Source organism: Muscardinus avellanarius (genome assembly GCF_963383645.1).
Source record: "Muscardinus avellanarius genome assembly, chromosome: 3".
Classification (NCBI taxonomy): domain Eukaryota; kingdom Metazoa; phylum Chordata; class Mammalia; order Rodentia; family Gliridae; genus Muscardinus; species Muscardinus avellanarius.
The window spans coordinates 105,954,434-105,970,593 of record NC_137788.1 but is presented as its reverse complement, the minus strand read 5'-3'; the positions used below and the strand labels follow the sequence as shown (position 1 = coordinate 105,970,593).

Below are 16,160 nucleotides of genomic sequence, written 5' to 3'. Positions count from 1 at the left end.
ACGGGCCTGGCCAGGTGCTGCGGGGTCTGTGCCAGCTTCCCCATGAGGCTCAGTAAGGAGAAGAGGGTGATGGTTTGGCCTGCAAGGAATGAAGAGAAAGACTCTGGGCTTTAAGGGAAAGACCAACCTCATCCACCTGATAGAACAAAACTTCCTTCACTTGACAATGCTTTGCTAGACCACATCGTCACAGGAAGTTGGTGGCAACGCCATGCCATGCAGTGGCAATAACCACACAACAGTGGCTTCCTCATGGAAGCTGGAGGAGGTGAGTCCCCCAAGATGAGAATCTTTTAAAACATGGAGTACATGAAGGAAACAAGGGACCCAGAACATTTTAGGGATGGCATGTCCAGAAAAAAAAAAAAAAGGTAATTTCACGTGTAGTATCAGGTTTAACTCCTTCAGGTGACACACTCTGCTCTTCAAAATCACATGGCGTTCGTCACAGGCTCAATGCCTTCCCTGTATAGACCCTACAACTCAACCTGCCACTCCAGCTACAGAAAAAGTTTCCTTCATTTGTTAAAAACCAACATGCTCTTATAAATTGGCTTGTTTCTTTCCTTGCACTCTTCCCTCTGCTTAAAATAAGTTACCCGCCAGGTGGGGTGGTACACAGATACAATCCTAGCTACTCAGAGGCTGGGGGGCAAAGATCTTGAAAGTTCAAGGCCAGTCTAGGCTCCTTAGCAAGATCCTATCTCAAGATAAAATTTTAAAAAGGGCTGAGGATATAGCTCAGTGGCAGAGCACTTGCCTAGCATGTGTGAGGCCCTGAGTTTGATTTCCAGTGCTATGAAACAAACAAATATATTAGCTACTTCATCTCTGCCAGACAAAATCCTACTGATAGTCAAGACTCGATGAGCGTAAGAGACCATGTTCCCAAATCCATTTCTGCTCCCTCTCTGGCCTCAAGCCCATGGCCTGGGCTTGCTGCTCCTCAGCTTCCTCTCCAGAAGGTGAGGCCCTGGGAAGGCAGATGGCTCCCTACTCACCACCGCAGCAGGGAGGATGAGCTGCCCAGCCTGGTGACAGAATGACTGTGATCACTCCTGTCTCAATGAGCTTTGGGGATTTGGGAGTCAGACTTGACCTGTGGATCATCATCCAGGTAGGTTACTTGGAGTCACTTAATCTCATTAACCAGGTAGGTTAACAAGAGTTACTTAATCTCATTAATTTCAAAAACAGTCCCTCATTAATACATTTTCAAAAAAAGTTTTTTGCCAAGCTTATCATAGAAAGTGAAGGGCACAGGAAACTAGGACACGTGTTACAGTCGAGAGACCAGCTCTCAGCAACACAGGAAGTGACACACTCCCAATATCCCAACCCCAAACTTCCAACCACCTGCGTGAAAGCCAGCCACCTGGGTGCTCTGGATCCTTTGACAGCTTCTCAATCTGGATGGGGCAATAACACCTTTTAAAAATGCACATGTACCTGGCAGGCTGAGACAGGAGGATCACAGGATCAAGGCCAGCCCCAGTAACTTAGCAAGACCCTCAGCAACTTAGTGAGACTCTTGTTTCAAAATAAATAATAGGGCTTGAGGTGTAGATCATTGGTAGCACACCCCTGGATTCAAGCCCCAGCACCAAGAAAGAAAGAGGGAAAAAGGAAAGAAAAACACATGCCCAGGTAGTGACACAAACAGGTGGAGGGAGCATGTCGGCTGGGTCACCTTTTCTGCAAAAGCATCAACTAAAATAGCCCATGATTTTTTTTTTCTCTAATAGTCCTTGGAAAGTGCAATGCCGCCTCTCCTTCTGTGTATATGCCATGCCTCCACATCTAAACCGGCAGCTGCTGGAGTTGAGGAACTGCAATCACATCTTTATGTGCCCAAAGCTACAGAACTAGGCCTGGCCAGCTCGGTGGTAAGGACGGTTTGCAGTCGGCAGACAGTGAGAGGAGGCCCTGCCTGGGCTCAGCGCTCAGCCGGCACAACTGCGCCTGGGCCAGCCCGGCTTGAGGTGCGTGAGACACCGGTACGCCAGACGCCTGTGTCTCTTACTGTGACAGCAGGCTGAAGCCCGGGAAGGGAGTCCAGGTCATTCTGGAATGGGAGAGGTAGTATCCACGCCACAAAGGAAGGAAGGGGTGGAGGGAGTGAACAGACAATGATGAGAACCCATGAGCTGCTGGTCTTCCACACAAGCTGCCAAGGGAGGAGCAGAAAATCCACAGGGAAAGATGGGGGCTTGCTCATCTTCCCTCTCTCCCGCCACCTTTCTTTTCTTCAAGGGGGTGCTGGGAATCTCATGCCTTCTTCCCTTCTTTTGCAAGTGTGAATTCTACTCTCTTCTCCTCAACCATACAGACCTTAGAAATAAAGCCATAAGCAATTCTTTCTGAAATATCGTGGTTGTAACAAACACATAAAAAGCACACCTGCAAGAGATAGTAACGACACATAATTCTTTTTTTGTGTGTGTGGTACTGGGGTTCCTAGAAACCCTTCTACCTTCAGGCTACACTCCCAGATCTATTTTTTTTAAAATACTTTTTATTTTGGAAACAGGGTGTCTTAAGCCAGCACGACTGGCTTTGAACCTGCACGATCCTCCTGTCTCCACCTCCCAAGGGCAGGGATTGCAAGCATGCGCTACCACCCCCGGCTAGGACACATAATTTCTAAACCCTCTATGTGTTAAGGCCCACAATTTCATGCATGTATTATATATACAAATATATTATGTATATTATATAACACATGTATCTCACAGGTGGTTTTCTCTCCCCTTTTTTCCCCCTCGTGGTACTGGGCATTGAACCCAGGGCCTTGCCTATGCTAGGCAAGCACTCTACCACTGAGCTGCATCTCTAGCCCCCTTTTAAATTTCATTTACACAGGGAAGTTGCCCAGGCTAGACTTAAACCCACAATTTTCCTGCCTCAGCCTACCAACTAGCTGGGATGACAAGCATATAGTGTCATGACTGATTTCACGGGTGATTTTTTTTTATTTTACTATTTTTTTATTTTTTTATTTTTGGTAGTGGGGATTGACCCCCAACCCCATTTTATTTATTTATTTTTTTGAAGCAGAGTCTCAGTAAGTTGTTGAGGGCCTTGCTAAAGTTGCCGAGGCTGACCTCAAACCTGTTATCCTTTTGTTTTAGCCTCCCAAGTACTGGATTACAGGCATGCACTGCCATACTTGGCCCACAGGTGTTTTTAAACACATAAATCAATTCAATCTTTCAAAGACTCCAGCTCCCACACGCTGGGCTCAGCAAAGTTAGACACTGTTCTTACAGTCACCCAGGGTATGACAGACACTTGTCCTGATAAATAGGTCATCACAAACCGATGGGCGTGCTCTGAAGGAATGCAGCTGGATGAGAACACACAGTGGCCCCTGCTGCAGGCAGCAGCACACTTGGGTCCAGAAGCTCCCCCACCTCTCTGGGGAAGCAAAGCTTCACTCACAATATATAGAATCAAACAATCAAATAATTTCAAGATAAATACACAGACCAAGAACAGCAAGGTGCACATGTCTTATAGTCATTTCTTTCCTTTTGGGGGGGAAAGGGGGGCTGAACCCAGGGGCATTCTACCTCTGAGCTACAACTCCATCCCTTTTTATTTTGAAACAGAGCCTCGCTTAGTTGCTGAAGGTCTCATTAAATCTCTGAGACTGCCCTTGAACCTGCAATCCTCCTGTTTCAGCCCCCCAATTACCAGGATTACACGTGCACCATCCCACCTGGCTCATTTTTAGTAATTCTAAGGGCACAGTGTAGGGATACTTGGGGAAGACTTCAAGAAGTCACCAAAGCTTGATGAGGTGCTCAGTTTTCGTGCTTGTTTTAAGGGAACACACTGAGCAGAACACAAAGCCTACCTATTAAGCACCATTTTCTTAGGACTTAACTCATATCCTGCCATGTGCTAATTACATTTTTGCCTGAGGTGTAAATTGGCTCAGGCACTGGCAGGTGGGATCCCTGAGGGTCCATCAGGCAGTATATGCCACCCCACTGCCTCTGTGACCCTCAAGAGACGCGCCAACAGAGGCACCTTTCCCGTCACTTACGAGCCAGCTTCCACACTAAGCTTTCTGGGACTCATATTGATGTTTCAGATGAAACTTGTTTGTGGGATAAATGGTTATTAAAGTGGGACTCTGATGTATAAACCACATGATCGCATAAACCTTGTTTCCGGAGAAAACTAACTAAAATTCCCTATCCTTCCTCTAAAACTTATCTGTGTCTATTATCAGGTGATAGTCCTTTGAAGAAATGCTCTGATAAACGACCTAAGGGGAACATCAGTAATTGTTTTGTGAGCTGTTTTCCTTGGAAGAAACAACCCAAAATAGGATTATGGCCTGACTTATCACCTTAATTTAGCAGGCTTGCTTCCTGTAAGCCCCGGACCTCAGCTCAGCAGCCGCAAGCACGCAGTGGCTCTGAGATGCTCTGTGGATGCTGTTGATGCTGCCAACACCTTTCAGGGTGACTTTGCGCACATTCGTCCTCTCCCCCAGCTCCCCTCCCCAGAAGGTAACATCCGGATCCCCTGAGGTCTCTCTTACTTTCCAGCTTAAGTGAGCTAATCCCTGAACGGGCACCAACCCAGACACTTTCATCCGCTCCCACCTCTGAGGAATTACACTAGTCATTTGCATATCTAAATCACCTTTCCTGCTCTGGGCTCTCTACTGTCCAGCCTACCTGCTCCACGGAGCTCTTCCTAACAACAGCCCCTGGCTTCAGTTTCATCCTTGTAATTCGACAACCTCATATGAGCAGAATCTAATAACTCATTCACTCAGACCCCTCAAAAGCACCAGGGATCCATTCTGCTGATTAGTTATAACTGGTTCCATTCCTATCTAGGGCTCCATCCCTAATTCCTTTGTAAACTCCTGCAGTATCAGAAACATTCCTCAAATGCTGTTTAAGCATCAAATTACAAGACCACCACAAAAATCAAGAATGCCTCCTATTGCAGAGCAGAGTAACAGCTGGGCACGAATTATCCTTGAAGGGTCATTCCATGCTCATTCCGACTAATGTGATTAAATGTCTTCCATGGACCAGGCTCTGGGTTAGGCACTATGGTCTTAACTTGGAATTTACTCTATGGGTTCTTCAACCAAAGATGATGGGCTGTAATGCCTTCTAATAAGTTGGAAAGAAACAGCATTTGTATGTACCAAGTTTCAGAAAATGGAAAAATGAGTAGCTGTGCCAAAAGGTTTTTTTTTTTTTTTTAACTCCTTACTGTGACATAAGCAAAGTGACAGCACCCTGGATAGACAGCAAGTCAGGTGATACGGTGTTCCTGGTACATCAGCAGTGGCACAGCCCCACCCTTCACCTCCGGAACAGCATAAGAGCCAACTACTTAAAACAGAGCAGAATGCACTCCTGACGGGCTCTTGGTCAGCCTCAAGAATTTCTGTGTGTGAGACCCACAAGACAGTATTGCTAGACTCAGCAGTGGCGCCAACAGGGACACCTCAAGGTAGCCAAGATGTAGCCAGGACTGAGATAAAAAACGCAGGTCCCTGCCGACAGCGTGGAGGTTTCTAGAAGGGAGGCGTCCAGCCGGGGTGGCATTCAGCATCATCTTGAACTTTCTCTACTCGGACCACAGAAAAGGAAGTCGCCAAATGCCAGGACACATTTCTTAGCCAATTAGGGCTACTGATCTGAGATGTCAGAGCTTCAGCTCTTCTGATGGGCACTTCAGGAAGGATGTTATTATCTAAAGTGGCATCCATATTCAGACATCTCCAACGCTGTCCATGTCTCTTCTTGCTGGTGTGGGGTGTGAAGGGGAAAGGAAAGGCTGTGGAGCACAGCCATCAGCCCCTGCCTGCACTTACAGGTTGGAGGTGGGAGAAACACAGCAACATTTCTTGATGTGAAGTCAAGTGGCTTGAGACTTGATTACTCAACCCCAACTTACTGGTGGTTCAAATCCTCAATCAAAACTTGCAAAAAAAAAAAAATCAGTAACAATAAGAAGCTATCTGCCACCTATATGTGCTTCTTTAGTCATCTTGTGTTTGGCTTTCCCCAGAATTTTGTTTGAAAGTCCAACTAGCCTGATGACAGGGGAACATCAGCCCCCAGAGAACACCGGGGAAAGATCCTTGGTTTCTTGGCACAGGAAAAAGGCTGGAAGAGGAAGTGGCTGTGGATATGACAGAACAGCAAAGAATTCCCTGGGCCCTGGAGGCAGCACAGCTTAGTGGTGGACAAGTACCAGGCAGGTGAGAGGCAATGGACATGTGCTGTAGACCTGAACAGTGCTGGGGAAGAAGGGCAAGGGGCCAGGGAAGCCAGGGCCAGCCAAGAGCCCGTATGGCCTACAGCAGGGGTCAGTGAGACACACAGAATTCCAGAGATGGCGGGGAGGCCTCCGGGAGCAGCTAGACTCATCTGTATCTTGCAGGGGCTAAGAGCTACTCAGCAATTTGTTCAAGGTCACATAAACAGCACTTGTAGGAACTGGGGCCAGAATCATAGCCTCTTGCCTTAAAAGACAAGGGAACAAGTCTTATCACATTATAGTTAGTTATAGCAATTCCTTTCTCAGTTCCCAAAGATACATTTGGGCTCTGAGGGATCTAGTCTACCAAAGAAGGACAGAAGAGTCCACCCTGGGCATGCGGACCAATCCGACTCAGCCTGTCTGGGTCTGAGTCCTAGCAGCTCTGCCCCTACCTGTGACCCTGCACAAGCTGCCTGACTGTGCCTTCCTTTCCTGTCTATCAAGCAGAGGTAACAACAGCACCGACCTTGTGGGGCTATGAAGCCTACTAAACAAGTTAATAAATGGAAAGTGTGGTGCAGGCACAAAATAAACACTGTGTAAAAGGAGGAAGAAACTTCTTAGGGAAGCAATAATTCTCATTTTGGTTCCTCCCCAGCACACCTGCTCCCCGGCCCCAATACATCACAGCCACAGGTTACTATCCGTTGCTTACAACACCTGAAACTATTGCTTCTAAAAAGTCACCCTGCTATAACCTAATCCACTCACGCCTAACCCAGCCTGATATTAGAGCTAAACTGGCCCAAATAGCAGGAAAGCCCTGAATAAGTGCTTACTTGATTATTGGCCACCCGACCTATCACCACTTAAGCTACTTCTACTTCCAATATCTTGAGTTTAAAAAGGTCATCTCCTACCTTCCTAGACCACCCACTCCCTTCACCTCTGAATCTACTTTTTGGCCCTTGTCATGCCCTCCTGTTTTTCAAGTTTACAGATTCACTAAGTCTTAAAGCCTCACCCACCTGCCAGTCCCACCTGCACTGTATTTTTTGGGGGGAAAGGGGGAGTACTGGGGATTGAACCCAGGGACATTCTACTTCTGAGCTATACTCTCAGCCTTTTTTAAAAAAATGAAACAGGGTCTTGCTAAGTTGTGAGGGTCTCACTAAGTTGCTATGGCTACCATCAACCTGCGATCCTCCTGTCCCACCTCCCAAGTGCTGGGGCTACAGGCATATGCTGCCATACCTGGCTTCCTCTTGCACTTCTTGACCAACCGTCTCCAGCATGTTCTCACCATCTCCCTCCATCCTTTCATTTCTCATCTTTCTACCCTCATTCCATGGAAAGTCATGATGTCATCCCTTCTAGATGCCAAACCTGGGAGATAAAGCCATTAAGCCAGGCTGATGGCCTCAACCACACACCTGCCCTCTCCCCATCCTTCTCTGCTAATTGAACACCTGTCACTCCTGTAGAGCCCCGCTCTACTCTGTTCCCCTCTAGCTTTGCTTGAGGCCACCACCTTGCCCCAGTGCTGAGAAACCCAAGGACACCAAATAATTTGTGTGCCAAGCATCCTTGCAGACTAGGGCCGCTCAAGCTCCAGCATGCATCTGACCCCACCTTGGGGAACGTGTTCCACTGCAGACTGATTGAGCAGTTTGGACTAGGCCCTGAGAGTACCCCTAGGGGCTGTTGGTCTCCAGGCCACACTGGGAATTTATACACATTGTTTAATGTTTGCATTTCTCTAAACATATTAATCTTCATGACAATTTCCAAGACAGGTATCTCTTCCTAATACACAGAAGTAGAAAGTGAGGTTCAAAGAGGTGAAGAAACCTGTCCATGGTTCCCTTCTGAGCTACACTCTCAGCCCTTTAAAAAAAACAGGGTCTTGCAAGTTGCTGGGGGTCTCACTAAGTTTCTATGGCTTGCCGTAGCAACTCAGAATCACACTGGGAGACAAGACTCAAATGAAGGACTGTCCCCAATGTCTGAACCCTAGTTTTCTTCTGTATTAGTGATTTTCTTTGAAAGCTGAGGTGGAATGAGAAGGATATGAAGGATGGATGTGTGTGGGGGGGTACTGGGGATGGAACCACCCAGGGACATTCTACCTCTGAGCTATACCCCCAGCCCTATTTTTTATTCTTCATTTTTGAAACAAGGTCTCACTAAGTAGCTGGGGCTGTCCAGAAACCGTGATCCCGTGATCCTCCTGTCTCAGCTTCCCGAATGCTGGTATTACAAGCGTACATCACCACGCCTGGCTGGAAATAGTTTTGTTTTGTTTTAAATACATTTAAGCTGGGCATGGTAGCACATCCTTGTAATCTTTGGGAGGTTGAGACAGGATGATCTCAGGATTGAGGCCACCCAAAAATAAAAATGGCCACCCAAAAATAAAAATGAACTAGCTTGGAGGTAGAATGTCCCTGAGTTTAACCTCTAGTATCTAAACAAATAACAAAACACATACAGATAACGGTTTATCTGTAATACAAATTACTGAAATGCCTCCTAGATGATGCGGGTGACATGGAGTCCTGGGGCTGGAGATGCTATCCCACAGCTGGAGGCCTAAACACAGCTATGGAGAAAAGATTCCACAATCCACAGGGAAGACCACATGCAGAAGGACATGGGACCGGGGCTTTCAGTGTGTTCAGAGAGGAAAGGGGACACATAAAGACCCTCTACTGGCATGTCTGGGACCATGGGCCCCCTCCAGGGCTGCATAGGCCCAGAGCACATGTAGGGACTGTGTTCCAACCAAGCTGCTTCCTGTGTCCCCACGCCTTCCCTCCCTCCTGTCTGATCCTCCAAGCCAGAGCCTCTACTTGAGCTCCACTGCCAGCTTCTCTGGAGTCCGCCCATGCCCAGCATCACACTCGCTGCCCTCGTCCCAGCCTGTCCCTCTGCTAGGATCTCCGGCTGCCCCCCCCACACTGGAGTCTGCCCTGCCCCACACTGCCTGTCTCACGGGCCTTCTTCCCACACCTCCTGACAAAGTGGGTGACAGCCCTTCCTCACCATTCAGTCCTTAGCTTCTGTAATCTCCCATCCTCCTCTACTGTTTGGTCCAACTTCAGTGTCCAAATCTAAGGTTTCCTTTGTCATTATCCTTCTGGTTTTCAGCAGGAGGGTCTGGCCAATTGCTCTTTAACAAGTCCACCCCATCTATCTCTGCTCCTATCACTCCCCGACTACTCTGATAGAAACTTCCCATCCAGTTCCTTCTCCTAGGGGCGGGCATTCCTGTGTCAATCATCTACTTTCTCGTGTTGGGCCCAACCACACATGCAGTGCACCTTGTCCCGCCCTCCCGGGGGCAGTTCGAGTCTGCTCTGCTCCATCCACAGCCGACCCCAGCACTCAGGACAGTGCCTGGGCCATAGGAACAGGCATTGGCCATGTGTGTGCCAAGTAGACAAGTCAGCTGCTCCCAGCTGAGCTCAGCCTCCACCTTCAAGCAGCTACACCAAGGAACCGCAAAAGGCTGTGTTTCACCAAGTGACAGAGATACTGCCAACCGCTGTCAATCACAGGACGCAGTCATATCTGCACAGCTGTCTGGGTATCTGGCCTTGGTTTCCAGAAGTGGCCTCTGACCCCTGGGCCCCAGGTCCACTATCATGACACACTGGCAACCTACCTGACACCGATGGGTGCCTCTTACCATGGCCAACAAGCTGTGGAGTGCTGGCCTTGTCCAGCTCTAAATAAGAACAAAAGAGCCACTTGCAGGATGTTCCTTTAGACGGCACTTTAAGGTCTGAGAAGTGACCTATCTATCTGCAACTGCCTCTATTGCATTAGGCTGCAAAGGTAATGTGCATTCTGAAATGTGCCCTGAACCCTCAAACGCAATTCTGCTCTTCACTATACATCCTAGCCAAATTCATCACAGACGAAGCAGCTCTGGCCAGGGTCCTCCTCCACTCCCCAAAACACCCCAAGCGACGCAAGTGCCTCCGTGTTCCAGCTGCTTCTAACGGCAAGAAAAGGGATGTAACTGAGGCCCCAGAACGTCACACTCGAATCATGCTACTTAGCGACTCCACCACCCAACACCAACACGTGAAGAAACCAGCATTCGAGGAACACAAATAGCCACGGTGGAAATCACACTGCCGGTAGGCGACGGCATCAACCACTGGGTCCAATTCTGCTGCTTCCAAAGACTACAGTTGGTGAGGGAGAAATATTCCAAGAGCTAAAAAAACCACGAACTGTGCCAACTGCAGCACTTCGCCTTTTCCAGAAGATAAAAGTATGAAGAATTTTTGCCAGTGAGAGTTATTTTCCCAAAGCAGTCGGACAGCCTCACAATTCTGCCTTTAAGAAACCAGTGCAATTAAACTAAACAGCTATGAACTGCCCCTGACAGCTCCCCCCCCCAACTTCAGTTGATAAAGTGAGACACAGACACACGCTGACAGAAGAGCCTACACCTTATTTAACTGCCAGACACAGTGCCAATATAAAAAATGTACATTCAATCTATGGGGGAAATCGGCCCCGTACCTCGTCACTAAAACAAAATAGCCATAGAAATATCAACCAGCCTGACTGCCTTGTAAGGACTGATTGCTGACAACTACGGCTCCTATTCAGCAGGCTAATAAGAATAATTATAGCCAGGGCAGGCATTAATCAGCTTGGCAGATACAGGAATTCTGTTAACAAGGCTAAAATGAGTGCCAAGGCATCTCTGAAGGCCCCAGCACTTCAAAGGCTGTGAAAGCCAGGAGATTCACTAGTGGCCTCCTGCTAGCCTTCTTCCCCCTCCGATGCTTTCCAAAGGAGGCTGCCTTCCCACCGCCTTCCGCTGCTTGAGCTGCTAGAGGTTGCAAGTTGTGGCAACTGAGAGGTCCATGCTGGCACCACCCTGCAAGAGCAGTGTCCAGGTCACACACATCCTACATCTTATTTTTAACTGTATTGTTGCTTTCAAGCCACTGTCATCCTTTTGTTTTTTAACCTGTTCATCACAAGCAGTACACAGCACAAGGTTAAGCAAACCTTGGCCAGCTTTTCCTTAGCAGAGACAGTATGGAGTCCTGAGATCAAATCCCAGCTCTGCCGTAGCGTATCTGGATGCGTGGATGAGTTACTAGATTTTTCTGGGCATTAGTTTCTTCATTAATAAGAAGGAAGAAATAATGGTGTCTTTCTCAAAATGTTGCTATGAGGAATAAATGACAGAATTGCCTGAAGTGTGACAGTACTGTACAGATATTCAGGGCCTGTTAGGTGCAGAGCTCCATACAGAATCTGTGAGCAGAGAACAGGGATGGAGACGTGGCTTGGTGGTACAGCACTTGACTACCACGCACAAGGCCCTGAGTTCAGACTCCAGCACCACTAAAAAAAATTCAGTGTACAGACACAAGACACACATAGTATGTGTCAATGCCGCTGAGCATGGTGGTGCATGCATGTAATGCTAGTACTTGGAAGGCGGAGATGGGAAGATCGCAGGTTCACAGCCAACCTCGGCAACATAGTGAGGCCCTCAGCATCTTAGCTAGAACCTGTTTCCGAATTAAAAAATAAACAATAGGGCTGGAGGTGTAGCTCAGAGTTTGTGCAAAATACCCTGAGCTCAATCCCCTGTGCCACAGATGCACATGTGTGTGTGCGCACGCATACACACACACACACACACACACACACACACACACACACACACACAGTGGGAATGCTTGGGTAGGAAGGTGGACACATTTTTATTTTTATTTTACCTCCTTTACAACTGACACCGACTGCTAGCTATCCCTCCAAATCCACAGTAGCTGGCACATGGCTCCTAGGTTTCTCTGCATTTGCCAGCTTCCCTTGCAGCTAGTTCATGCAGAAATGAAGGGTACTACTTCCAAGCTAGGCCCATGAAGCACACATATATTCTACTATACACCAGTGACTCCTTTGTGGGGCTGGAGTAGGGACGACAACAACTAAGTGAGCTTAGAAATCAAATCGTGGCTGAAGCTAGCAGAACTGCCACCAGCCTGGGAGAAGGGTCGCACACAAGCTCTCTCTTTGAAGCATATCCTGGGCTGTTATAAAAGAAACGTCTACTGCTTAAGCCACTATGTTTTGGGTGTATTTGTTAGAGCAGCTTAGCTTGCCTAATTAATATAATACCCCTCTATAGTATTTGAATTTTAAAATATAGATATAATGCTTTTGTCATTTAAAAACTATTTCCATGGATTTGCACACACACAAAAAAAAATTTAAAGACATAGAGAGAATGTGTTAATCCCTCTCCACAATCTCCAGGCCTCCCACTCTTAATTCATACCACATACTAGCTGAAGATTTATCCTCCTCAAACACACTCCCCCTGTTGTGTTAATCTCACCCAGCAAAGTTTTAATGACTACTCATTTCCCACAGATAAAAGGACATATCCATCATATGTACTCAGTTGGCCAATATTTATCAGATACCCACAATGTGTTATATATCCCATTAGTAACAGAACAGAATAGAGAGCAGGACCAACATGCTCCCTGCCCCTATGGCACACAATCAGGATGGGGATTCAGACAAGGGAACAGACAAGTCCACTCAATGAAACAGAGAGGCCCAACAACCCTGCTGCTCACATCCCAGACAGCTGGGCATGCAAAGCCCCAGGAGCTACCCCAACCCCATGTTTCAGTTTGCTCCCCAACAGTTCCGCCCCCTCCCCCTTCATTACATGCAACTCGTGTGCCATTTCTGAATGAACCCTGCACTTTTACTCCTCCACACTTCCCGCTTGTCCCCAGAGCCCAGAATGCTCTTCTGGCTTTCCTTTCAAAATTCTAATTATCCTCAAGGCTCAGCTCAAATGTCACCTCTTCAGCAAAAGCAACCCCACCCCCAAGTCAAAATTAATCATCCTCTTCCTTGCGCCTGGTTTCTACTCTGGTCTTTCTCTCCATCTGGTAGTTAACTGCTTTATCACCTGTGCACTTGGTGAGACGCTGCATCTTAGCCTCTTGTCTGGGACTCCCCGGCCTCGACACACTGTTAGGGACAGCACTCAAGAGGTGCCAAACTGAATGGATGGACAAGACAGGTGCAGGCAAGAGAAGTGAAAAGCTGGGGTTCTGGTGTGATCCTGGTAAGGCAGCTTAGTTAGGAAAGCTGAATGGAGGAAGTGGACTTTAGGGGAAAGGGGAGATACATGGGCCAAAGGAGAGGTAGGAGGGGCCAGAAAGTTCGATATGTTTTTCTAAAAGGCCAGGAAACAGGTTACTGAGAATAAAGTGTCTGAACCGGAGAAAAGGCAGGAGGCGAGAGAACACCAGGCAGCATCTCTTTAGAGGATAATCAGAAGGAAAAGAGGATAATCAATCAGAAGGAAAAGAAAAACAAGGGTAGATAAAAGGTGGGCTGAAAGTAGACGGCCTCAGCTACTAAGTGATGCTCTCTGCAACTCAGTGAGACCCTGTTTCAAAATAAAGAATAAAAACTAGGGCTGTGGGTATTGCTTGGAGGTAGAATGCCCCTGGGTTCCATCCCCAATACTGACACAAAAAAAAAGGGAAGGATGGAGGGAGGGAAAGGTCAACAGGAAAGATGTCAGAAGTTTCTACATGGGGACCTTCAGGACAGAAAGAAAGTAGCCACAGAAACCAGAGGACTGCAGGGCACAGTGGTGCACGCCTATAATCCCAGCACTTGGGAAGCTGAGACAGGAGGATGCCAGGTTAGTAACTTGGTGAAACACTGTTTCAAAATAAAAAGTAAAAAGGGCTGTGGGTGTAACTTGGGGGTAGTATGTCCTGGGTTCAATCTCTAGAGGGAGAAAAAGGGAAGGGAGGGAAGAAGGGAAGAAGGAAGGAAGAAAAGAAGGAAGAAACAGCTCAAGCCTGTGCTCCAGGAAAAAACACAGACTAGAAGGGCAGCTGAAGGCGGAGGTCACAGAGAACAGTGATACCGAGATACTGCGCAGCCTGTAATACTGGAGGAGAGATGACCTGGCTTATCAACATATTAAGTTTCAGGAATCGGTTCAGTGCTACAGAGGCATAAAACAGGAGGCCTTCCCGGAGGTCAGGCTGAAACCCCAGCAAGCGATTCCGAGGGGCAGAGTTGGCAGGTGGAAAAGCAGCGGTTATCTTGGGTGAAAAGACATGGGCTGGTGACGTCGAAAGTCCCTGGGCAGTGAACTCAAGCTGTCTAGCCGGGGCAGGCTAACGCTGGTGTCCAAGCTCTCCCCAGGCCGTCCTCCCTCTTACCCGTCACTCTCCCCGTGGCTCTTTGCCCCCTCTCCTCTTTTCTCCTGTGCCACTGTAACTGAAGGGCATTCCAACTTCTACCTCACCCCACCTTCTTAGCCGGCGCACAGGTTGTGAACTACACGATTCTTGGAAGAGTCATTCACACCCCAGAGCTGTGCCTGCTCAGTCTGCTTGATGAAAGACATTTAAGCCCATTACACTGTGTAGACTGCGGCCAGAATGTGCAACAAACAGAACTTACCAGGGTCCCAGAAAGAAAGGGGAAGATGAAAAGCACTAGAGTCACAGACCACAGAGGAGATGCTGCGGGACCCAGAGGAAGCTCCAGATGCCCCTGCGCTCCCAGAGAGGCCCCGGGAGCAGGCGGCAGGCTGGGACCACCGCGGCCTGGTCGCAGGGGGGGGGGGGGGTACTGGCTGTGGAGGGCCTCCACTGGGACCCTCAGGCTGAAAGTACAGAGTAGTCATTTAGCCAGTGCCTGCAGCTGGGGCCTGGCTGGGACAGAAACCACGCGCCCGCCGGCTCCGCCAAAGATTCCAGGCTGTCTTCTCCAGGGGCTTGGAAGAGAACCTGTGGCCGAGTCTCAGAACTGGCCTCCCCTGATTGATACTGACCACAGGGACGAGGGGTCAGCCCTCCCTACCACGGTGGCCACTTAACAAAGCTGTTTCCTCCACTGGTTAGGGCCACCCTGTGCATCTACGTGAAGATGGTGTCTGTGTAGGGAGTGAAGGGAAAATGGAGAGGAAAGAAGCCCACGGAAGATTCCTTGGGTGGGGGGAGGGCGTTGGGCCAAACCATCAAGAGGCACCGCGGGTTTCCAGCGGGTGGGAGGCCAGGGACGGCTGGGGCAGAAAAGTAACAGGCAAAAGAAAGAAGGAAAGAAAGAAAAAGACAGAAAAAGAAGAAAGAAAGAAAAGAAAAAAAAAAGTTGGAGACGCCCGGCTCCTGGGTCTTTGTGTGGAAATAGGAGGCTGGGCAGCTCCGGGAAGAGCGAGGAGAGCAGAAGACCGAGGCAGAAGACCCAGCTCCACCGACATGACCGCGGGCCCGCACGCCCGGTGCTCGGGGCCCGGCCCGCCGTGACCTTCGCGGAGGAAGTTGCGGGCGGGGCCGCCCGGGCGGGCGCCAGGTGCGCGCTCCGGCCGCCAACAGGTAGGGCGGGCGGGCTCCGGCCGCGCCCCCGCCCGCGCCCCCGCCCGCGCCCGGCCCCGCGCACTCACCCAGCGCCAGCAGCGCCAGCAGCAGCGGCCTCGGCGCCGGGCGCCCCATGCCGGCCGGCGGGAGCGACGGTGCCTCGCCGTCCCCGCGCCGCCGCCGCCAGCTCCGGCTCCCGCGCCCGCTCCTCCCGGGCCGCGCGCCCGCTCCTCGCCGCACGACCCGCGCGGCCGACGTGCGCCGGCCGGGCCCCGCCGCCTCCGCCCCCGCCGCCCCCGCCGCCGCGCCGCGGGCCCCGCGCAGCCCGGCCGCTCCCAGCGCCGCGCGGCTCCGCAGCGCCGCCCGCCCGCGCCTCCATCCGGCGCCGCGCCAGCTGCAAACACAAACTTTCCCAAGCCCCGCCCCGCGCCAGGTAACGGGGCGGCGCCGCCCGCGCTTAAAGGGGAGGAGGCGCGGCCCCCGCCCCGCCGCCGCTTCCCTCCGACCTTTAAAAGTTGGCCC

General features: G+C 49.7%; 1 protein-coding gene across 1 annotated transcript in view; it reads right to left on the bottom strand.

Annotated features, from left to right (window-relative positions):
* PTGFRN (prostaglandin F2 receptor inhibitor) overlaps positions 1-15,838 on the bottom strand; it is a gene marked incomplete at its 3' end in the record, with an annotated part of 76,929 nt that extends 61,091 nt beyond the window's left edge. Inside the window, exon 1 of the mRNA XM_080691817.1 lies at positions 15,725-15,838. Within this exon, the coding sequence (XP_080547943.1) occupies positions 15,725-15,773 (49 nt within the window). The 5' untranslated portion in view covers positions 15,774-15,838. The remainder of the gene's footprint in view (positions 1-15,724) is intronic.
* Between the last annotated feature and the right edge of the window lie 322 nt (positions 15,839-16,160).